Genomic DNA, 24,737 nt, shown 5'->3' with positions numbered 1-24,737 from the left:
AATGGAAAGCAGAATGCAGTATTTACCATTTCAGTGCTATGTTGCATAAATATTTAATTGGTGTTGCATGTATCATTTGCTTTTACATTAGTGGTACTGAGAGCAGTGTGCTCCGAGAGAAATATCTACATACAGAGGAGCGAGAGGAAAAGTAACTGGCATATATGAGGTTAAAAAGAGAGCTTGATAGATTGCTAGGAATCTTAGGAATGAATTCACCATAAAAACTCTACATTCGGGCTTCCCTGGTGGCGCAGTGGTTGAGAGTCCGCCTGCCGATGCAGGGGACACGGGTTCGTGCCCCGGTCTGGGGGGATCCCACGTGCCGCGGAGCGGCTGGGCCCGTGAGCCATGGCCGCTGAGCCTGCGCGTCCGGAGCCTGTGCTCCGCAACGGGAGAGGCCACAACAGTGAGAGGCCCGCGTACCGCAAAAAACAAAGACAAAAACAAAAACAAAAAAAACTCTACATTCCATTGAATCTATATTCCAACAAAGGTCTCATCCTCAAATAAAACAGATCAAAGAAAATGCCAATGTGTATAGACCCTTTTTAGTTTATTGTTCCTACTTCATTTTAGAATGTCTACAGACTACTCACACCTTGTCCATCTTCCTTTTTTTTTCTTTTTTTTTGCGGTACGCGGGCCTCTCGCTGCTGTGGCCTCTCCCGTTGCGGAGCACAGGCTCCGGACGCGCAGGCTCAGCGGCCATGGCTCACGGACCCAGCCACTCCGCGGCATGTGGGATCTTCCCGGGCCGGGGCACGAACCCGTGTCCCCCGCATTGGCAGGCGGACTCTCAACCACTGTGCCACCAGGGAAGCCCTGTCCATCTTCCTTAAAAATAAGATTCCACAGTTTCTTTAGTGGCCTAATAATATGATACCAGATAAGGAAGTGACCCTTCATCCATCCATCCATCCATCATTCATTCATTCATTCAGCATTTATTTCTTGAGACACCGTGATGGATACCGCAGTGAACAACACAGTCCTTGCCGTCTCAGATTATATCTTAGCGAATGCAAACACTGAGCGCCTAATTATAATCATGATGACTAGTTAAAAAAGAGAAATAAATGTAGAAGACTAGGACAGTGCATAAAACGCAGTACTTACTGAGTCTGAGCATTAGAGGAAGGTTTTGCTGCTAAAACCAGAATAATAAGTAGGATTATGTGTTTTGAAAAATGCTGACAAAAGGACAAATTTTAAGTGTCACCACATAAACTTAAATGTGGCCCCAAAAATCAGTTCTCAGGAGTATTAAAACCAATATATTGTGATATAATAAAAAAAATCTAGATGTGTCTGAGGGAAAATAAGTTACGATATTCATTGATTTTCTTTGTCGAGTTAGTCTGGCTAGAACCCTCTTGGTAGTTAACATCTAGAAGTGGAAAGAAATGTTACTTTGGATATTTGGGGTAACTAGATTTAAAATTTCCATACGAATTTATAGTCTGTTTTTGTTTGTTTCTCTCCCTTAAGTTTAGATAACATACTTTCATGCTTTAAGATTTTATTTACAAAGCATGCCCAGAAAATAATTTAAAACTGTTAAAAGAAATGATATCTCTGGCTTCTTTTCCAAACATTCATGAGTACTCTATTAACCTATTTTGAAGGTATTCTTAAACCACGTGTTTCCATATGTCAGAAGTTGTTTGGAGACAGAGATCATGTCTCTCTGCATTTGATAACCAAAGAGGTCGGCCCATCCAATTTCCATTATTGAGTCGGGCCTAGAAGTGGAAAGAACGTTACTTTGAGACCCTTCCATTGGACATTTTAAGCTCACATCATACAGCAGGGGTCCCCACGCCCTGGGCCATGGACTTGTGCCACTGGGGCCTGTTGGTGAGCTAGCGAAGCTTCACCTGACGCTCCCCGTTGCTCCCCGTCGCTCGCGTTACCACCTGAACCATCCCCCCCGCCCCATCCATGGAAAAATTGTCTTGCACGAAACCCAGCCCTGCTGCCAAAAAGGTTGGGGACTGCTGTCATACAGTGAATCAAAGAACAATTATATTTTTTAGCTAGAGCCAATTCTGTATACTACTAATTTGTTTTGGGAGAAAATCTTCAGTGTTTTTAAAGATAAGAACTTCCAGTCTTTTCCTGAGCTGTTGGATTTCATCACTGGTGACTTATCCAGGTTTCCAAAGAAGCTCGTCCTAACGCTTCTCTCCTGGTGGCTTTCTCCATCCGCGAGGCTGGCGTGGCGTTGGCGGACTCTCTCCTGGGCTTGTCTTTTCTCCCTAAAGCTTTAGCCACAGGCTGATCCTTTCGGTCTGCTCCTCTGCTAGTGAGCTCTTTCTCCCCTTTATTGCTTTCATTTCCCAGGGCTGTAGAAGGGTCCCCAAGGCTCCCTAGAATATTACTGCACGTAAAGCTGGGACCTGAGGCCCTTGGCTCTGAGGAAAAAAGATGTTACAAGTGCTTTTGCATCTTGCAGATTTTTATTTGTTTTTCCCAGGCATTGCCTTTCAATTATTTCCAGTATCACAATCAATTTAATTCCATTAAACGTAGCAAGAATCGAATATCCCTCCTAAACACTGAATTCACAGAGAAGGGTATGACATAATCTTTACCACAATGATCTTATGTGGGAAAACATGATGTCTTATGATGTCAAATTTGAATATCACATTACAATATATTTTTAGCATGCTGTTTATAAGTACAGAGCCTCAAAGCAGGAAGATTTGAGTCTCTAATCCCACCTCTGTCACTTACTAGCTATTTGATCTTGAGCCGGGTACTTAACCTCCATAAAACTGGGTTTCCTCATCAGTGTAAACAAGATTAGTAAAAGTAGAGCTCTTCGGAATATTTAATAAAATAATTATTAAAGGACCTGCTGTATAGTACAGGGAACTATTTTCAATATCTTGTAATAATCTATAATGGAAAAGAATCTGAAAAAGAATAGATATATATGTATAACTGAATCACTTTGCTGTATACCTGAAACTAACACAACATTGTAAATTAACTATACTTCAATTTTTTAATGGTAAAAAAAAAAAAATAATAATTACTGTGCCTATAAAAATGTAAGTGCTCAGTTGATTTTAGTGGTATGATTATTCCTTGTGACAACCTAGTAAACCAAATATTATTATCCACAGTTTTTAGAAAGAAAAGCCTTAGGCCCAGAGATCACTGACCTGTCTAGCGTTAAAGCCAATCAGTGTTTAAACAGGGACCGTGATCCAGGTCTTCTTATTTTGAGTCCAGAACTTTGTTCCACTATATCATAGGGCATTGTCTCTCATAAGATTTAAGAACTTACAGGTGATGCATGGACAGGAGAATAAATGAGATGGAATGACAAACTGGGATATATATTCCCTTTTGAATTCTTATTCTGTTATATCAGATCATGTCACATGGGAAGATCTCAGTAGATGTTCCCATGTCATGACACCTGTCAACACTTCTTTCACAAATAAAGAACGGTTTTGCTGGCAATAATTTCTATGTAATTTTAATAACATAGTTTACAGTTTACTCTGTTTATTCTTAGTGTTGCCTTCTGTTTATACTGATTTTTCCTTTAAGGTAATACTGTAAAAATTTCATTTTAAAATAAATGTATTTAAAGTTTTAAGTCAGTAATCTCAAGGAAAACTAAATTAGATATATAAATATAAAAATATTTATTTATAAAATAACAATACCATAGAAGGTTCACAATTATACAATAAAGGTGACAAGCACATTAAAAAAGTGCATAGGGTCACTGCTGAGTGGACCGAAAATGCTGTAGGTCTTTGCCATTGGGTCTTTTAATTTCATTCTGGATCCTTAATCTTTTCATTGCCTACATTTGTAGTTTTAACAAGCTAGCTTCATGATGTAGTTTGTGAGCCTATGTGAGTTCCATAGAATTTGTACATAAAACCTAACCATATTATTTCAGTCATTTCAAATCACAAATTTTACCAGCATTTTCTATTTTTAGCGTAAAGCTCTTGTTAGATGCGTTTTACTTCTTCAAAGAAATTCCTTATGGTCTCAGAAAAGAATCACATATAGAGAAGCAATACATGTTGAAAGTGGGAAAGTGGGTCGTTTATTTTTTAGGAAAGGAGCCTGAGACCACCACATACAGAAGCCAGTGGACAGCAAGAGCAGTCTCCAGGAGATCACAGGTGACCTCCTCTGTATGTTGCTTTGAAATAAATTTCCACAAATGCTTCATAAATATCCATTACTTATAGTTAAGTTCATAACTGAGGAAAACTGTTCTCCAAGTGAGCCCTGATGAATGGGGAGCACCTGGGACGCTGGCTTCCTGAGATCTTTTCCAACCCTGCCTGATGAGTTGAGACGGTCCAGGCAGACTGATGGGATGTGTTGAATTTACCGCTACCTATGAGGTACCGGAAGTAGTGGCAAGGACTCTGCGTCACTCTGCTGTCACAGGCAACAGAACTTGATAGGGCGACACTGACTAAATCTTTGTTACAACACACTACTTGAGCTGGTTGTGCCTGGATTCCTGGAGGGTCATTGATTTTGTTAAAAGTTGTTACTTGATAACCATACGCATGCGTGCTCACGCGTGCGCACACACACACACTCACAATTCATATTCTCTCTTTCAAATGTGACTTCTCAGGGGAGAGTGGACTATTATGAAAGGGATGTTTTGAAGGGAATGTTTTTCTGGATTTTGCCGTAGTTTAATATACCAACCTTCCTCTAAGAGTCTCCATATACCTAATAGTTGGATCTTTTAATAATGATGATTAAAGTGTCTTAAAATTTAAAAGAGTTGTAATTTTCAGGTCTATTCCACTTTTTCCAAAAGGTCAAAACAAGTCAAGGAAAAATTGTATGCTTAAGTAGGTCACTAACATCCATATACGTTTGTTGCATAAAAGTAGGATATAGCTCTTAAATAACCTTTTCGGAAGAAAGGAATGCAGATGAAAATTGAGTCAGTACGACAAGCCTTTGAACAATGAGCAGGTCCATGGGGTTTCAATCCAATGGTGAAGCTGCTAATAACTGTCACTAGTGAATCCTCTGTTACAAGCATTTCGTGATAACAACAAACTCAGTATTTTGGCAAGCAGGGAGTAGTCTATAAATCATGTAAATGATTTCGTTCTGTATTTTGAATGTTCTTGGAATAGGTCCTCTTGCCATATTCTTTAACGTTGACAGCTGTTACCTCAAAGATTCTCTAGCTTATTGATGATGACTGGCCCCTTTGGGCAGTTAATCACGATGGTGAACACTTTATTCTTTCCGTTCGTTTAGGAAAGAATGCTTCTTTCATTCAGAGAACAGAACCTGAAAACAAGAGGAAACTAATGAAACACTAGGAAAACAATCTGTTTTATAAATCCCGACTTAACTCCCTTGGTGACAGAAACAACGGCTTGATTTTCATAAGCCTCTGTCAGCTTCAGCGCTGGCTGTCAGGGCAGCTGCAATTGCTGTTTACTAAGCAGCATCTTTAAACGTATTGCACTGAATCTACATAGTAAAGAAAGAAAAAAGGCAATGAAATTTAAAAGTAGAATTTTCAAAAGAACAGGAGTCTAATATTCTGGCAGAAACACACCTGCAGAGCTGAATCACTGTCCAGGCTCATCAAGACATTTTGATAGCCCTGATTCTACTTTCCCATGAATGACAGTGCCAGGAAAGGATAGAAAGGAAAAGGGCACAGTATAGAAATAGAAACTATCAGCAGGCATTCCTTACTTCCCTTTCCCCAAAACACTGTTACTTCATAAAGCCTGGGATTTGCAGTATGTCATCTTATAATGCTCAGAGAACCTTGCTACGTCAAGTGTTAGTTCCTTTGAATATCAAAATATCCTATAGGTGGAATAATTCCTTGTTTTAATGATAATTTGAGCACGTATTAATATGAAAGCGTTCAAAAGAAGTATTGACTTTAAAATAACCGTAGTTGGGTCAACAAGGTATAGACTGTTGAAATAATATTAGCCTTAAAACTTAATAACAGGGCTTCCCTGGTGGCGCAGTGGTTGAGAGTCCGTCTGCCGATGCAGGGGACACGGGTTCGTGCCCCGGACCGGGAAGATCCCACATGCCGCGAAGCGGCTGGGCCCGTGAGCCATGGCCGCTGAGCCTGCGCGTCCGGAGCCTGTGCTCCGCAACGGGAGAGGCCGCGGCAGTGAGAGGCCCGCGTACCGCAAAAAAAAAAAAAAAAGTTAATAACAAATAATAAGGGGTTCGAATGCCAAAATATTGCCTAACACATTCCATCAACATGTATATGAACACAGCAGGAAATCCAAAACAAAAGCTAATTTATGGAAAACTATGTATTCCTAATGACAATTTAGACCAGTAGGGATCCAAGTTACAAACTGCAATCTTTACATGAGACGCTTTCATTTTACATTGAAAACTTGGCTGCACTGTGGAAGCATGTATCAAATCAAATCAGTGCCCTATATTTAAGAGTGTCCTTCTTATTTTTTCTGTAAAATCTAATCACTGTACATGTGCGTCATGTATATTTATGTATTCATGAAATTGAAACATAAAGTGAAGAAATTTTGCTTTCAAAACCCAAGATACCCAAGGAATCGTATGCATAAACTGATAGTTTGAGCCCATGCAATTTTACTTTATTTTAAAGTGAAAACAAAGGCGCAACGGCATTGGTATTCTAATATATTGATATCTTATTGATGCCAGATGGTTTTTTTCCTATGCTCAATGATTTAGCCTAAATATTTATTTAAATTTTAAAATATTATATTGACATATCATACAATATAAATCTGGAAGAAACCTTTAAGATCGAGTGCAAGCTCTTCAGATTTTTATATAAATAAGATATCTAAGCCTCAGAGAAGCCCAGGGACTTGCCAGGTTTCCACAACTAGTTAGAGCCAGAATTGAGACTTGGACCCAGGTCTCTTAATATAAGCTAAAGGCTCCACAAGATGCCACAGACCATCTATGTTGAAAACTGTGTTCTTAAATAAAAAAGATCAGATTCTGATTTTCTTTTCCTGCAGCTTCTGATAACATGTTCTTAATGATTCTTTCTCAGAAAGAGAACTTTGCGGGGGGAAGCGTACCATGGTGGTTGTGAGGTGAATTATACGACAGGAAAGCTTTAGACCTTAGCTTGCTGAGATGAACTTTAAAGGTTTTGGAGGCTAACCCCAAGTGCACTGAAAACACTTTCAGGATATTTTTTAGCTTAGTTTTTCTTACCAGAATCTGGTTCTCGTGTTATCTCATATTTTTTGTCTTTGTGATAATGTTTGCTTGAGCTTGTAATATTAAATAGCATTTAGCCAATAATGGCAGGCCTGCTAAGAGCAGTATTTTAAGTTGCCAAAACCTCAGAGTGTACCCTTCGGGGTTCTGGTGGCATAAGCTGGGTTCAGGGTTCTGATGGCAAGGGTGCTTGCTTCTGTGTTCGCTTCACAACATCCCCTGTAATTTGCTCCAAGGTTCTGGCAAATTGCTGGACCATGTCACCAGCTGTCACCACCCCTTCTTCCCATTCATGTTTGGCAGCATCTGGGATACAGACATGCCAGTAGAAATAATAGTAGCTGTGACAACTTCGGTGGCATGGTCCCCAGAGACAAGACCAAACTCTGGCACCTTTGCTCTCAACAAGGAGCTAAAAATGGCGCTGAATTTGCTCCTTGGTGATATATAATTTTCTTTAACTATACATTTTGGTTTCAAGTCTTCCACATGCTGGCTTTTAAGTATCAAACCAACATATATCGGTTAAAAACAATGGCATGCCCTTTTTTCTATGGCGAGGAGGTGAAATAGCTAGAATACCATGGATTCCTCTCATCTCCATCAGCCTTGAAAAATAAAAGGAATGGAAATTTCTCTCACTTGAATGGTCCTTGAGCCCGAAAGAAAATTTCTTCATAAAATTTCACTGGTAGCTATTCACCATCATATTGTCTCAAAATTATTTCAGTTAGTGAGGTTTTTTAATTAACATTTATAGAAAGAAAAAAAAATAAAAGGTTACAGAACGAATGTTTTTGAATGACATAAGAAATATTTTAAACATCTTGAAATTGGTTACAATCTAAGAATAACAGGGGAAAAAAAACTAAGAAGATGGGTGATAGTATAACAGTGTTCTCACGAATTTTGTAGATGACAAACGCCAGATACTACAGCTGATTTAAAAGGGTTCTGACTGGGAATCATCGTGGAAGTCCATGTTCTCCTGCCTTGAGAAAAGGGAGGAATTGCACTAGGTGCCTTCTAAGACTGCTTCTGACTGTCACCAGTCTCAGATTCTCTGTTGTCACCCCTATTTCTCAGGAACCAAGCTACAGAGAGCCAGCCCTCTAAGAGCAACTCTAAGCAAAATATTGAAAAAGCTGAGTTACATATTAAATTTTCCCCATAACTGTCTTCTCCCATTTTTCCACAGCTAACAGCCTGTACTTTTATTCCCTTCCCCCACAAACTCATCTTTTTCCCATCAAAGTACCTGTGTTAACCCCCAGCTGCAACGATCCATTTCTGCTTCTCCTACAACCCCCCATTCCTCACACAGCAGAAGGTAAAAAATTTATTCACATGTAAGGTGTTATGTTTAAGGTACAATAATATAAAGTGTTACGGCGGTGTAGAGTGGATATTAATTCCAGGAAGACTTCATAAAGAGGTGTCACGTGAACTAGACACTAAGGCGTTAGTGAGATCTCGTGGGGCAGAGTTTGAGGGAGGTACCTTAGAACCAGGAATTATGAGGAACAAAGGCATGGAAGCCAGAAAATTAAGGGCATGATCTAAATGGTAGACCAGCAAATCTGGCGAGCTCATGGGGTCTGTGATATCTTCACACTGTTGTGCAACAGATCTCCAGAACTTTTTCCATCTTGCAAAACTGAAGCTCATTAAACAATAACTCCCCATTCCCCCCCATCTGCAGCCCCTAGTAACCGCCCTTCTACTGGCTGCCCCTTGGAGTCTGACTATTTTAGATGTGGCCCATGTAAATGGAATCAAACAGTATTTGTCTTTCTGTGGCTGGCTTATTTCATTTAACGTCATGTCCTCAAGGATCACCCATGTTATGGCGTGTGGCCAGATGTCCTTCCTTTTAAGACTGAATAATATTTCACCGTATATTTATGTATATACACGACATTTTCTCTATCCATCTTTCCGTCATTGGACGTGTGGGTCGCTTCTGCCTCTTGACCGCTGTGAATAGTGCTGCTCTGAACGTGGATGTGCGAATATCCCTTTGACACGCCTACTTGCAGCTCATTTTGAGAAATGGGATTCTGGATCGTGTGGTACTTCTAGTTTTGATTTTTTGCGGAACTACGAAACTGTTTTCCATAGTAGTCGCACCATTTTACAACCTCACCAGCAGCGCACAGGGGTTCTGATGTCTTCACATCCTCACCCAGCCAAGTTACAATGTTTTTAAACTACCAGTCCATCTGGGAGGGCCGTGGGCTGATAGTCATTAACCCAATATGTGAATTTGTTTAATCGTATTGCTTTCCTTCTGACACCTGAGATTTACACTAGTTTATCCTAGTTATCAGGGGTGAGGGAGGGGCTGTAACAGGCTGTCATACTTGCCTCCCCTGCAGCCTCATTGGAAGGAATGCCTAGACGCCTTATAGAGAAGAGCACCTACAGAGAGGTTTAGGGAAGGTGAAAACATACCTTCTTCAGCCAAGCTGTGTATCAGATGGCTACTTTAAATAAAGTATTTAAGTATAATATGTAGTTAGAAAAGTGTACAGAACATAAGCGAGCACACCAGTGCAACTACCTCCCAGACAGAGAAATCGAACGTTACCAGCTCTCCAGAAGCTGCCCCGGGCTCTCCCAGTCACCACCTACCCCCTTCCCCCTAGAGAGAGTCACTCTGGGGGCTTTTACCTACTTTGGAAGTTTATACACATGGACTTAGTCAGTGTTCGTGGTTTTTGTGAATGTATTTGTGAGATTTTTCCATATCATTGCATCTGGGATGGGTCCATCCATTTACAGTGCTGTGTGGAATTCCATTGTATGATTATTACTCTAATTTGTTTATCCGTCTTACGGCCAGAAGACATCTGAGTTGCTTCCCGTTTGGGGCTGTTACAAATATTTCTGTGAACATTCTTGTTCATGCTTTTGGTGCCACGTGTATACATATTTCTTTTTTTTTTAACTTGGAATGTGAATTACAGTTTATTAAAATTAGTGACATTGTTGGATTCAAATTTCTCATCATACTCTTTGATTTCCATTTGTCCTATTTGTTCTTTTTAAAAAATTTTTATTTTATTGGCGTATAGTTGCTCTACAGTGTTGTGATAGTTTCTGCTGTACAGCAAAGTGAATCAGCCACATGTGTACACACATCCTCTCCTGCTTGGATTTCCTTCCCACTTAGGTCACCACAGAGCAGTGAGTAGAGTTCCCTGTGCTATACGGTAGGTTCTCATTAGTTATGTATTTTATACACAGTAGTGTGTATATGTCCATCCCAATCTCCCAGTTCATCCCACCCACCCCCTTCCCCCTTGGTGTCCATACGTTTGTTCTCTACATCTGTGTCTCTGTTTCTGCTTTGCAAATAAGTTCATCTGTACCATTTTTCTAGATTCCACATATATGCAGTAATATACAATATTTGTTTTTCTCTTTCTGACTTACTTCATTCTGTATGACAGTCTCTAGGTCCATCCACGTCTCTACAAATGACCCAATTTCGTTCCTTTTTATGGCTGAGTAATATTCCATTGTATATATGTGCCACATCTTCTTTATCCATTCCTCTGTCGATGGACACTTAGGTTGCTTCCATGTCCTGGCTATTGTAAATAGTGCTGCAGTGAACATTGGGGTGCATGTGTCTTTTTGAGTTATGTTTTTCTCTGGGTACATGCCCAGTAGTGGGATTGCTGAGTCATATGGTAGTTCTATTTTTAGTTTTTTAAGGAACTTCCCTACTGTTCTCCACAGTGGCTGTATCAATTCACATTCCCACCGACAGTGCAGGAGGGTCCCCTTTTCTCCACGCCCTCTCAGCATTTCCTGTTTGTAGACTCTTGATGGTGGCCGTCCTGGCCGCTGTGGGGTGGCGCCTCATCGTAGTCTTGTATGCGTGTCTCTGTCGGATATACAGGCAGACTTTTGTAGGCACCCTGGGGAGTTAACCGCCACTCATAAGAGTTTTTAATATGGAGAAAATGTATTCCAATTCCCAACAGGCAACTTACAAATGCTCTTGCAAAAATACAACCATTTACAGTTGGTAAACATCTTGTATTTAGAAGCCAGTTTTATCACGTGGACAACTTTTGATCATGTTTGCTACTGTCAAAAGAGAGATAAATTAACAATTTGTGTTAAATTTTTAAAAATTTCTTTGATGTGAATGCTCAGTTTTGATTCAGGTTAAGTAGGAAAACAGCAGAGTGCATAAAAAGGAATCCTGAAACAGGGTCAGGAGATCTCGTGTCCTGAGTCCTCTTCATGCACTAACTTGAAAAGACACTGAGCGTGTCACTGATCCCCTCTCTGCCTGTGTTTCGTCCTCATACAACAAGGATAATGACCCTGTCACATGCTACATTATTAGAAGATGATAGATATCAAGGTATTTGAAAATGTGAAAAACACATGGACTGCTTAAATCTACATGAGTACTAATTTCTGTAACTTTAAAATACACACCTATACAGCTTACTTTAAGACTCTTGGAGTTAACCAGAGTAGCCTGTTATTAATTGAATCATCATCATCATATTACTGTAGAAGTTTTCTTTTAAGACAATATGCTATGTGGAAAAGTATTGTATAGAAGGATGGTGATTGGAATACACAAGTGTTACTGATTAATATCTTTCCCGCCCTCAACTCCAGATACTGTCTCTCTCTGCCTTTGGTTTCCTAGATGTGGTAGAGAAGCATATCTCTAGCCTTTGATCTCCACAGAAGTTACATTCGACTCCTTCCTGTGTGGATTTTCACACTCCACTGCTCTCTGGTAGGATAGAGAGGTGTATCGTGCTATGTATTCCCTTTACTACCAGAAGGTCTGGGTTTAAGGTCACGGTCCACTGCTTACTTGCTTGGAACCCTAAACTCTCAAAAAGTCTCAGTTTTTGCAGATTTAAAATGAAAAAAAAAAAGTAACTATTCAACGAAGTCTTTGTGAAGCTTAAATGAGATAACGGGTGAAACAGAAGCACAGCACTTGACACGTAGCTTGTGTTCAATGGATATTTTATTTTTTAAAAATATTGCATCCCAGTGGTCTAACACAAAGGACCCTGTCTGTGGCTGAGAGAATGCCTGGTGTGGCTGCCAGCCTGAACCTTCTCACCTAAGCCATCGCCCAGAGGGGTCCAGGGCTCTGCAGAGCACAGAGCTCCCCGCCTCTCCCTGGCACTCTTGCCACACCCTCCATCAGGTCCTGCGCAAACCAAGGATCCATTGTACCGTCATGAAGAGTGGCAGCAATGCCTTCTCATGGGTTCAAATCTGCTTTCCAGCCTGGGCATTAAAGAATTGGGATCATCCTTCTTTATTTACAGATGTTATTTTACTTCTCTAATTCTCCCTTTATTTGTCTGCCAAGAGAGCTCATGTAGTTTTATTATAGCAGCTTTCAGGAATTTCTGGAGCACTCTGACTTTGAGTTTGCTGCCTCTCTATCTCTCTCTCTCTCTGTCTCTCTCTGTGTTTGTCCCTGTCTCTCCCTGTCTGTCTCTCATTAACTTTGGAGTCAATCTCACCCTGTATTTACATAAAAATCTTAAGTTACACATAACAAGTGTCAAGAGCTTCACTCAACACCAAACACCAACGCTTTCAAAGTACATATTTCAAAACAGTGTTTAACAAGATATAATATTATTTGGTATGGCTCTCATTATACGACATCCTAAGTAGAACCAAAATCCCATTTTATTGAGATTTTCTGTAATAAAAAATACATCATAAAGCTGTTGCCCATCTGACAGAAAGTAAAATAGCTGCAGACGCAGACATAACACTACTTTCTAACATTTGATGCCTGTGCCTGACCCCATGGACTGTCTCTCCTCTTCACAGTCTATTAAAACCAATAATATGAGCAAATCTATCATCCAGGAAGACTGTCTGTGCTACATGAAAGCTCACAATGATGATACGTCATTTTGTGTAGAAACTTTGACCCTTTTGGAACATTTATCATTGCTATGCGAGAGTGTGCCCATCAACACGTTTACTGTATGCGGACCTAGCACCCATTATTTTACTCAAAAATTGCCGAATTATCTGAAACCTTGAAAACTGTGTGAAGCGATAAATTTTTAGAAAGCTTCTGACATTTTGCCACTCAAACACTACATAATTTAATGCAAAATGACATAAGTTATACCTCTTAACAAGTTGACAGTTTGTATGTTGGAGAATTCTATAACCTATATCTTAATCCTTGAAAAAAATCAGTCTTTAAAGGGAATTGCTGGAAAACTGTAATTTAAGCAGGGAGTCATGAGTATATACGTTTGCTACAAATTGTACAGAGTGGATACAGCTATGTTCCTATCTATGTTTAGTATGTTTCTTACTATAGGATGATTTTATATCAGGTATTGTTAACAGAAGAATGTGACACTGGTAATAGAATGTCACCAAGCTGTTGACTCTTTTAAAAAAGTCAACCAATTATATATAATGCTAGTGGACTTTTCACAAAACTACTTTTCATAGAGCATAACACTGACTAGTCATTAATTCATTATTAATAATATAACATTCCATTTTTAGGCATTTATGTATTTGTTTTATATTTAAATATTTTATATTTATTAATTTTTCCTTAAATTACTATACTTTTACCCACAACAGTATTGTGTGACATTTTAAAACCTTAGAAAATACAGTCTGTTTCTTTGACAGATACTTAGTGAGATCTACTCAGTAGCAGATACTGTATAAGGCAAATGAGATACACAATATTGGGAGGGATGCTTCACCCAGTCAGGGAGTGCCTTCCCAAGAAGTTGATACCAACCATCTGAGGGAAGAAGAGGTATTTTGCAGTGGGTGGAGAGCATTGCAGACAGAGGGGACTATTTATTGAGAGGTTCTATGGTCTGGTCAGGTGACTGCAAATGGTTCAGTAACCTGGAGTAGAGAACAAATAAATAAAAGACCTATATACTACGGACTGTCCTGCTAGGTGCCTTAACCTATACTGTCCAGAAAGTTTACATCAGTTAAATAAGATAGGTTTATCCAGTCTCGTTTTGTAAGTAAACCTAATGTTTAACAATATTACATCATTTGGGACTTCCCTGGTGGTGCAGTGGTTAAGAATCCGCCTGCCAGTGCGGGGGGAGATGGGTTCGATCTCTGGTCCGGGAAGATCCCACATGCTGCGGAGCAACTAAGCCCGTGCGCCACAACTACTGGGCCCATGTGCTGCAACTACTGAAGCCCGCACACCTAGAGCCCGTGCTCCGCAACAAGAGAAGCCACTGCAATGAGAAGCCCGCACACGGCAATGAAGAATAGCCCCCAGTCACCACAAGTAGAGAAAACCCGCGCGCAGCAACAAAGACCTAACGCAGCCAAGGGAAAAAAAAAAGTGCTCAAAGAAGACAAAAGCCAAAGCAGAATTCTACGCTAGTGAGAACATCTGTGAAGAATGAAAGTGAAATAAAGATATTTTCAGATAAAAGAAAAAACTAAAAAAATACTATTAAAAAAAATTACATCATTTGTCTAAGGTTAAATCCTACATTGAGGTTGAACCCAAATCTAACTACATCTAAAGCCTGTCCTCTTTACACTGTACTAATTTTGTTTTGTTACTATATATTGGATATTTAATAAGGGCTTTTTACAGTGATTGTTATCATACTGTCTCTAACAATACTTTTTAAACATGTCTTTCTCCACCTCTCTGGTGAATTCCAACATGTATAATGAATATATACTGTCAAATAATGTTGAAAAATTCTCCTTCATGACATAGTAATATGACAGTGGGTTTCCCCATGGACACTTAGCCTTCCTTAGGGATTAATTCCTAAACTATATGCTATAGAGCACAAATGAATGTTAAGTGTTAATGGTTAATACGACAGTGATTATTATTCTAAATATTTTTAATAAATAATATATAAAATGATAAATTATATTACATTTCTCTTTATAATTATATTGTCTAGTTACGTATTTTCTAAGTATTTTACATCAAGAAAATTAGTAAACACATTTACAAAATTTGTATCAGTTTCTAAGATTATCAAACCCACATCAGAAACTCTATATGAAATTACCTGATACGTATGCATGTTGCTTGATCTGTGCTCTTGCCGAATTGTAAGTCATAAATTTGAAGATTATTTATCTTAAATTTAGAACATTCAAATATTACTATATTTTGTGCATCTGAATCTATTCTGAACACTTCATGCACCAAATTCGTCTGTGGGGCCAGTTGTTACCTTAATCCAAGAGAATAGCATCACATCTCTTGAGAACCTATAGATATTGCAGCAAAGTGTTGTACATGTGCAAGTGGCCTGTGGTCATGTAAGTTTGGCAAGTACTGCTTGGGAGCATACTACCGCTTACTTAAATGACAGTGCAGAGTAGAACTGGAGCAAAGCAGAACAAATAATGATTCACTCCTAAGAATTTCCCGGTACCAGTTAACTGAGTAATATTAAATCTTTCTCAAAGTGCTGCCATGTTGCACTGAGGAACTGTTTGTTTTCTAATTTTTATTATGCAATCGTCTTTGGTATTTCAGAACATGGAAATTATAACTTTACATGTAACTCTTGTTATAAACATATATACCATTTGATATTGTAGCTAGAAGCAGCAGACCTTTAAACAACTTGTATTTTTTTACCCCCAGCAATGCATCTCTTTGGCCTCAACTGGCAGTTACAGCAGACTGAAAATGACACATTTGAGAATGGAAAAGTGAATTCCGATACCATGCCAACGAACACTGTATCGTTACCTTCTGGTGACAATGGTAAGAGAAAGAATTATGTGTCCTGTGTTTTTCTTTTAACATCTTTTTTCACATTTCATCTCTTTTAACATTATAAATAAAATAAATTTATTTTTACCCATGTAACATTCATCTTTATATGGGAGAAGGAAAAGGTTTCGGAATTACAAATATTATCTTTTAATGAGTGACTTTTATTCATTTACTTGAAGGATTGGAAATTCACATTTTTATTATAGGAATAATACAGTGCTCTGCCTTCTGAGTCGATGGCTAGGCTTTTCTGCCTCTCCTTCCTGCGAGTGTGCATTTTGGTTTATTTTTAGTCTGTAAATAGATTATAATTCAGTGTATCATCTCATTACCTCGGCTATATTGAGCTTTCTTTGTTCAGCTAGTATGTGGAGTTGGAATACTATCTTCATTTTGTTTTAAAAGCTTTTACATACAAAACACATGAAAGGATTCTCATTTATTGACCTTTCCTCTGCTTGCCCTTTCTTTAAACCTTCAAAGGTTAAACTTTGAACTAACAGACTTTCAAATCAACTGGCTCTGAGTTTAAAAATGGAATTTAAGCGGTTAGAGAATGCTGTATTTCATTTTTTCAGAAAAATATGTACATATGTAAGCATGTTTATATCTGTCTATTATTTTTATATATGTGTGTGTGCTTGTATGTATGTCTTGGCATTTGGCATCCTCTGACTTTTTGCAAAATGTCCTAATACTTTATGTCTCAAAGCAACCAGATCAAGACACCTTTTCTGTCACGTGAGAAATACATCCTTTGCCTTTAAGCATTGCCCTGGCTCTTCTTCCTCTTCGTTTCTTCTTATCTGGTACTTTTGTTCTGCTTTGGCATCTCTTATGTTCACCCTCACGTGGCTAGTTTCTTTGCAAGACTAGAAAGAAGCTATAATATATTTATTTGTATTTATATATATGCTGCTATGTTACATGTACCCACTGGCTGTGACTAATGCTTTTACCATTTTTTTTTTTGTTCTTTCCCAGCTTCTGTTTTATTTTAACAATAACACTTTATGACACTCCTCTTCCTTCTTGGGGAGGCTGAGAGGTTTTATAAGACATTAGATTTTCATGGTAATAATAAATACCGCTACCCCACCCCCGTATGGAGTCTTTTGATACAAAGTGCTATACATTCCAAAAAACTATAATCTGGTGACTGATGACAGTGACAGTGGAAGTCAGTGCACAGTGGATTAAAGAGGAGTGAAGAAAAGCTTACCTAATTAAAATTGTTGGTGGGAAATTTCAATTAAGTGAAATATAATTACTTTAAACAACTGTTTAATTTTTTATGCACTGATAACACACACATGAACAGATCCATTACTACACAGAAATTAAGAGTATTTATTTTTGATTTATAGAGATTGCAGTTTAGACTGTCTTTTAAAGTGCATTGTTCCCATGAAAATGGCCAGACCGCACTTCTTAACCACACATGCGGGAGCTCCTTTACAGACTGAAGGGAAAAATGCTTATCGTAGACGTTTCGTTTATTTTACAACATCCTAGCCTTTTATTACGATCAGAAGGAAAATAGAGTGTGGCTAATGAGTGTCACAGCCCTTGAAATGTGTGATATTGAGAAAACTGTGGCTTCAGAGACCCTCCCACAGCCTCGGTGCTGGTTCTTGGGATTTTCTATTCTATTTTATTGAATTTCCCATTTATCACAAATGCTAGTTGAAACTCACTCAGATAATTTTGCAATTTACAAAGGATTGTGGGCCACAGTTTCAAAAACACGGCTCTGAAAGTCCACTTCCCTAAGAGGGACTGAAGTTCCCATGTGATCACAGAACGCATGGGGTGCAGTTGACAGGTGCCAGTGGAGCAACTGAATACAGTGATTCCCCTACAGACAAACGAGCTCCGTTCCAAGAGCGCGTTCGTAACTCCAGTTTGTTCGTAAGATACAAACGAGCTCCGTTCCAAGAGCGCGTTCGTAACTCCAGTTTGTTCGTAAGATACAAACGAGCTCCGTTCCAAGAGTGCGTTCGTAACTCCAATTTGTTTGTAAGTCTAACAAAGTTAGCCTAGGTACCCAACTTACACAGTCGGCTACATAGTACCATACTGTAATAGGTTTATAATACTTTTCACACAAATAATACATAAAAAAACAAACGCAAAAAATAAAGAACACATTTTTCATCTTACAGGACAGTGCCTTGGAAAGTACAGTAGTCCAGTACAACAGCTGGCACACAGGGGCTGGCATCCAGTGAACAGGCGAGAAGAGTTACTGCCTGGAGGAGGGAGAGGAGGTGGGAGACGGTAGAGCTGAGGGATGGTCAGCCATAGGGGACAGAGGGCGAGCTACAGTGTTGCTCACGCCTGACGTTGATGGTACAGGTGCTGGTTCCTTGCTGGAACCAGATGCACATCCGCGTCTTTGAAAGTGCTCAACATGAAGGTTCATACGTAGGGGACTTACTGTATGCGTGTAAATGAAGGACCATCTTCCTAGCCTCCCACATAAGGAGGAGATGACAGATGCCCCAGAATGAGTTAGATATACTGGAGAACGGATCCTACAGCCTGCCAACCGGACAGGGGCATTCGTAGGAATTTCTCTTTATGGAAAGAAGGCTATCTCGGGGCTCAGAGTTTGTCCAAAGTGTGACCTAAATAATAGTCTCACTTGTTATCTTTATTATTTTTCCAGTAGCCCGAAAAACCCTAAATTGGTAAGGAATTCTTATTTTCGTTTTTCCAAGTAAAGGTTCTGGGTATGTATCTCTTAAATACTTATTTAAATACCAGAGTGCAGCGGGCAGCAGGGGACTGTATTTGCAAGAAGGGAGGTACCTTACAAACACTGCTTTTAAGCATCCCTGATGAACCGGCAGAGACCGTGCACCATCATCTGCTACTTCAGTTTTATAAACTGTGCAGAGAACCAGATCACATCATCTCTAGAAACTCTAGGAGATTGTAACCCTTAAGAAATTCTTGCAATTCTGAATGAGGCTCACTGGGAAAATTAACCGTGCTAAGCATGATGGGGAAATTACTTTGTGGCTTCTAGACGCAATGCTCTTCTTTATGCAGTCCTGTTTTATTCTTATTTTATAAGTACAATTCTAAGGAACAGTCATGGTGCTAACAATCATGGTGCTCAGCTCCCTGCTCGCTTGTAAGTGAATACTGAACCAAAGCTTCTAAATGGTATTTAGTATTTAAAAGAAGAATTTCTGTTACATGCCATGATTCTTCCCTGATTATTCCTAAGACGTTCTTTGACTACAGATTTTAGAGATGAGATGTCAAGTGTGAGGTCTCAGGCAAAACTGATGGAAGTGGGCAACGTGAATAAAGAGGCAAGGATGAAGTTTTTAGTTCAAACACCCGTCTCTTTCCAGAAACTAAAATTATTCCGCTGGATCGAGGAATTCACTTAGCCTAATGTGCTGGAGAGCATCGCGCAGCCCTGTATTCAAATCCTAGCTCTTTCATCTGTTTACTCTGTAACCTTGAGCAAGTTACTCAACCTCTCTGAGCCTCAATTTCCTGCACGTAAAGAGGGAGTAATGCCTGTCTCTCGGCTGGTCAGCTTCAACAGTCGGGCAGCCCTTCTGTGTTTCCCTTGCAAGCTCTCTCCCCACACGTCTCAACGGTTGTTTCCAACTCTCCTACTATCCTCGAAGCTTCAATCCCTCAGCTCCCAGCAGATGACCTTGTGTTCTGTTCAGCAAAAAAAACAGAGACCTTGATTTCCTGTAAACACAGCTCCATTCCTATGTACATCTCGATCTGTCTTTCCATCCTTTTCTTACTAATCTTTCCAAGAGCGTTCTTGATCCCATTCTGTACTTCAGAATTTCCTCTCTCAACTGGCTGGCACCTTCCAATCAACATTTGAACATTCCCAAGTCTCTCAAGTCTTAAAAAAAAGAACCCTTGAGTCTGCCTCCTACCCCTGCCCTACCCCATCCTTCTCTTCTCCGCGCGTAGCCAGCCCTTCTGGAACACGGTGTGTACATTCGCCGTGAAGTCACGTCTTCACCTTCCACTTACTCCTGTGACAGTGTGGCTTCTTCAGGCTCCTTCCTCATGACTGTCCTCTGCCACCATCACTCACAGACACGGATGTCTTCCCGACTTATCGGTTGTCCTGCCAATAGCATCAGTTGATACTCTACGCTCTTTATCACATTTGAGCTCTTGGTAGCATTCAGTAGGTAACCTATCACTCCTAATTGAAATAGCCTTTTCCTTAGCTTCTGTGATACCATTTCCACTTTCTTCCTGATTTTTTAGCAGTGATTTCTCAGTTTGTTTAGTTGACTCATCTTCCTCTACCCGATCCCCAAACATTGCCGTCACTCAGAATATAATCTCTCTGGGTCCTCAGATCCATTCTCCCGACTTCATTTACATTCCATGTGCTATGTGTTATGTCACATTCTTTGTGCTCCCAAATCAATAAGTGCAGCCTGGATCTCTCTGTCTTGGAGCTCCAGACATCAACTATGAAAAATCTATCCAAGTATCTTTAGAAAATCCCCACTTGGGTGTCTTCCAGGCATCTCAAACTCCATATGTCTAAAATCGAACCCAACAACCAATTTGGTTATCCATTACTGCCTAACAAGCCACATCAAAGTCCAGTGGCTTCAAAGAACAGTTTGTTATCATCTCTCATGGTTCTGTGGATTAACTGGGTAATTTTTGTTTTTTTGCTTGGGTCGCTCATGAAATTGCTTTCAGATGTTTCTTGGTCTGTTTGAAAACTCCACTAAACTGAAATTCAAGGTAGCCCACTCACAGGGCTAGCAGTTGATGCTGTCTGTCGACTGGAACGTCTAAACATGGCCTTCCACTTGGTTTGGGCTTCTCAGAGCACAAGTTCTGAAGAGGAATGTCCCCAGAGGGAGCATTCCAAGAGACCCAGACAGAAGTTACAAGGCTTCTTATGACCTAGAGCATTGGACACTCCGGGATGTCACTTCCATCATATCTGCTTGGTCAAGAAAGTCAGTAAGATCAGCCCAGATTCACGAGATGGAGAATTAAACCCCACTCTTGACTGGGGAAATGGTGGGGACACATTGCATAAGGACATGTGGGATGGGAGATGTTGTGGCCATCTTTGGAAAACACAACTAGCCCATCATCTTTCTTTCCAAATTTGCCTCTCTTTCTATATCAGGAAATGGCATCATCGTTCACCTAGTTACCTGGGCCAGAAGCTTAGGGGTCATGCCTGACCTCTCCTGCTCTCTCACCTCCCCTGTGCAATCATTCATCAAGTCCTGTCAATTCTAACTCCAAAATATCTCCTGGATCCCATCAACTCTCACCTGGATTATAGAAGCCACCTTCTATCTGGGATGTATATCTCTAGACTTGCTCATCCATTCTACAGATACAGATTTGAAATATCAGTACCCTACTTGACGCCCTTCAGTGATCTAGATTCTGGTCAAACGCCTTTAGATGACTTAACAGGGTTCTCCACAATCTGGCTGTCACACCATACTATAGCATAGAAACAATAGAGCGGAGAGTTAAAGGCTATAGGGTCTTGAGCCAAACCACCTGGTTTCACATCCTACGATAGTTCTGACCATTATTAATGCCTTTGGTACTTGGGACAAGTTACTGTATAGCATCTTTGTGCTTCAGCTTTCTCATCAATTAGAATGGTCTTGAATAGTCAATGTAAATACTTAAAATGGTGTGCAGTATATAGTAAATGCTTGAAAAATGTTAGTGGTTATAACCATTACTATTTAATATGCGTCTTCTTTGCTAGAGTGTAAGGCACGCTGTTTTTCCACGTCTCTGTTCAAAACTGTCAGCACAGTTATAGGCATGTAATGGATGCTCAGTAAGTAATGTCCAATGAGTGAATGAAAATAGGATGACTAAATGCTATAAAGGATATAAAGGGCCCGACACAGTGCCTTGCATTAACTGTACACAAAGCAGGTGTTGGTACAGCAGAGCGATTAAGGATTGAAGCTATGCACTTGTTGGGTGGCTTTAAGCGAATTACCTTCTTTAACCTCCTGTTTTTTCATAGGGTAGTAGTGAGGTTAAAACCATTTAATGCATGTAGGGGGCTAAGCAGTGACTGGAACGTGACAGGTAGGTTATACATGTCAGTAACTATTACTTCACTCTTTTTTCTGCAATTCAAGATTACGTACTTGTATTTGTAGCAAAATTCTTAAGAATGTAGCTCCTTAAATCAGCATCAAAATATCCTCTAAAGCAATATTAGAAATACCTATCATTAGTTATTTATATTTTTAGTTATTTGGATTTTATGAAGAAATCTATTCCTTAATCCTCCTTTGAATGCATAGTATTCATTCATTCTGCATTTATTTATTGAGCATATAATATTATGTGCCATGCACAGAGCATGGTTCTGAGAACATAGCAGTGAGAAAGAAAGACAGTCACATTTGTTGTTCCCAGAGTGTGTGAATTACTAGGCAAGACAGGATTCAAGCAAGCAATTGCAATGAATTAGAAAATGCACAGTAAGGAAAAGTAGAGGATACCAGGGCAGGACATTTCACACTAGCTTTATTGGAAAGAAGCAATAAGACAAATGCTGAAATTCAGCATAGGATAATTTGGGATAATGTAAGACAAAGTATGCAGGCCACAAATTCTGGTTAGTGTAACTCTAGCAAATGACTTCTCCAATCAAAAAAAAAAGAAAGAAAGAAAACTTCCAGTTTTAAAATAAATAAATCATGGGATATAATGTACAGCATGGTGGCCATAGTTAACCAAACTTACCATATATTTGAAAGCTGTGAGAGAGTAGATCTTAGAAGTTCTCATCACACATGAAAAAAGTGGTAACTATGTACAGTAGAGTTATCGTGGTGATCATTTCACAATATATACAAATAACGAGTCACGTTGTACGTCTGAAACTAATATAATGTTGTACGTCAATTAAATCTCAAACAACAACAAAAACCTCCTTGTGTATGAGTACAGATTGAAAAACTACATACACGTGATTCATCCTCTTTAAACAAAATAATTCAAATTGCTTTTTAATTTTTCATTATTATTCAGCATGTATGACTTTTCTCAAATACTAGCCAATTTCAGATAATTAGATTTTATAGCAAGTTAAAGATTGCCTGTGAATTGAAGAAATAGAGCTAACGGGGCTGCAAGAGCATTGAGTTTTATTCAATATTGTATATAGTATTTATGTTGTTGCGTTGTATAATAGTTCCTTAATTAGGTGCTATATTGATTTTGTCCATTAAACTATGTTTGCAAGGTAGTGTTTTAATTCACTTAGCTTCTGATGTAACACTCTGTATCCGCGATGTTAAGTTATGGCATGTGGTTGTTTATAAAAAGATACGTTCTCTCAGAGCTCTCAAAGTCAGGGTATGAATCCAAGGTTAGGTCATCGAATTGGAGGGTGGGCTATTGATTGTCTATAAATGGCCCAACCTTGCTTCCTGACGTCTTAATTATTAGTGCCGCTGTGGGACTTAAAATGATATTATCATTTACCTTCCTCAGCAGTTGAGTTGGACTTTCACAGTTGGATTTATTTTCTGCCTTTCCATTTTAATCATTATAGGCTGGTTTACTCACATGATGTGCAGGCAGCAAATTCGTGATATCTATGACCAAAAAATGCAGTATTTTTTAACTTTGGGTTGTTTTCTGATATCACAAAATAATATTCAAACATACCAAACCTCCTAATTACCGGTATGATTTTAAATACTACTCTGTTTTGTCCTTATAAAATCTAGCGTTGGTAAACAATTATTCATAAAATATCTCAGAGTACAGAGTTCTTTTTTTAAGGCATTATCTGAAAAATGCCACTTTACTGATGTGTTTTATATAAACTGGGTATCACATAAGAAGGAGAGGAATAACAATAACTTTGTGGTGCTCAGTCTCTTTATGTTTTCACACTCTGACAACTGTATTTTAAGACATTAAGACTGTTGTGACACATGCTTAACTGATGAAAGGAAAAATCACAGTTAGTGGGTGAAAAGACGGCTAGTGGCTCCCACACTGAGGCACAACAGGACAAGTTGAAAAAAAAATCTTCAAGATGATACTTCATTGTGTTTGAAGATGTGGTACATCTCACTCTTACTGTGAAGGCTTTAATTGGTTTGATTCCTAACCCACATGCTTTGAGTTTAGAATAACTACAGGGCACTCTGTTGCCCTGTCTATTTTTTCCTCCATCTTTCCTCCTTTTTCTCTTAGTAAAACCTACAGACAACCTTAGTGTTTCCTATGATCATTCCCAGGTTCAGACTCTGGGGGCTTAAGGATGGAGTGATCTCAGTAAGGGGGGCTGGAGAGCACTAAACCTGGCCCTCCTGTTATTTCCTCTGAAGCCAGAGTTTTCTGGAATTCAGGACATGATGAAAGACATCTGTTTCCAGGCTTTTATCTAGGAGGACTGATGAGCTTCAGAGGAAGAGGTTGTCCAAGTATTTACAAGTTTATCAAATGGTGTGAATAGCTCGCCGACTTCCAGGTGTGTTTACAGTCAATAAAGAGCGTTTGAAAACGCTAACAGGAATGACCACACTTGACTTGGCCAAATTAGAGGAGGGCCATGACTTGAAAAGCAACAATGCAGAATTTAAAAAAACAAAGCCCCTTCACAAAACTCTAGTCTCCTGACATTCAAATAGAGGCTTTTTAGCAGGAATGTCGTACTGATATTAGCTGGCAGTTCTGT

General features: G+C 39.3%; 1 protein-coding gene across 1 annotated transcript in view; it reads left to right on the top strand.

Annotated features, from left to right (window-relative positions):
- The window catches only part of TENM3 (teneurin transmembrane protein 3), a 434,963-nt gene that overhangs the window by 285,095 nt on the left and 125,131 nt on the right, over positions 1–24,737 (top strand). The window contains exon 5 of the mRNA XM_027122504.1: positions 15,887–16,009. Coding sequence (XP_026978305.1) covers positions 15,887–16,009 — 123 coding nt within the window. The remainder of the gene's footprint in view (positions 1–15,886; positions 16,010–24,737) is intronic.

The sequence above is a fragment of the Aethalodelphis obliquidens genome, unplaced genomic scaffold, assembly GCF_003676395.1.
Source record: "Aethalodelphis obliquidens isolate GAN/ISIS:26980383/991018 unplaced genomic scaffold, ASM367639v1 scaffold25, whole genome shotgun sequence".
In the NCBI taxonomy this organism is placed as follows: Eukaryota; Metazoa; Chordata; class Mammalia; order Artiodactyla; family Delphinidae; genus Aethalodelphis; species Aethalodelphis obliquidens.
Note: the sequence above shows the minus strand (reverse complement) of the source record. Positions and strands in the feature narration are given on the sequence as shown.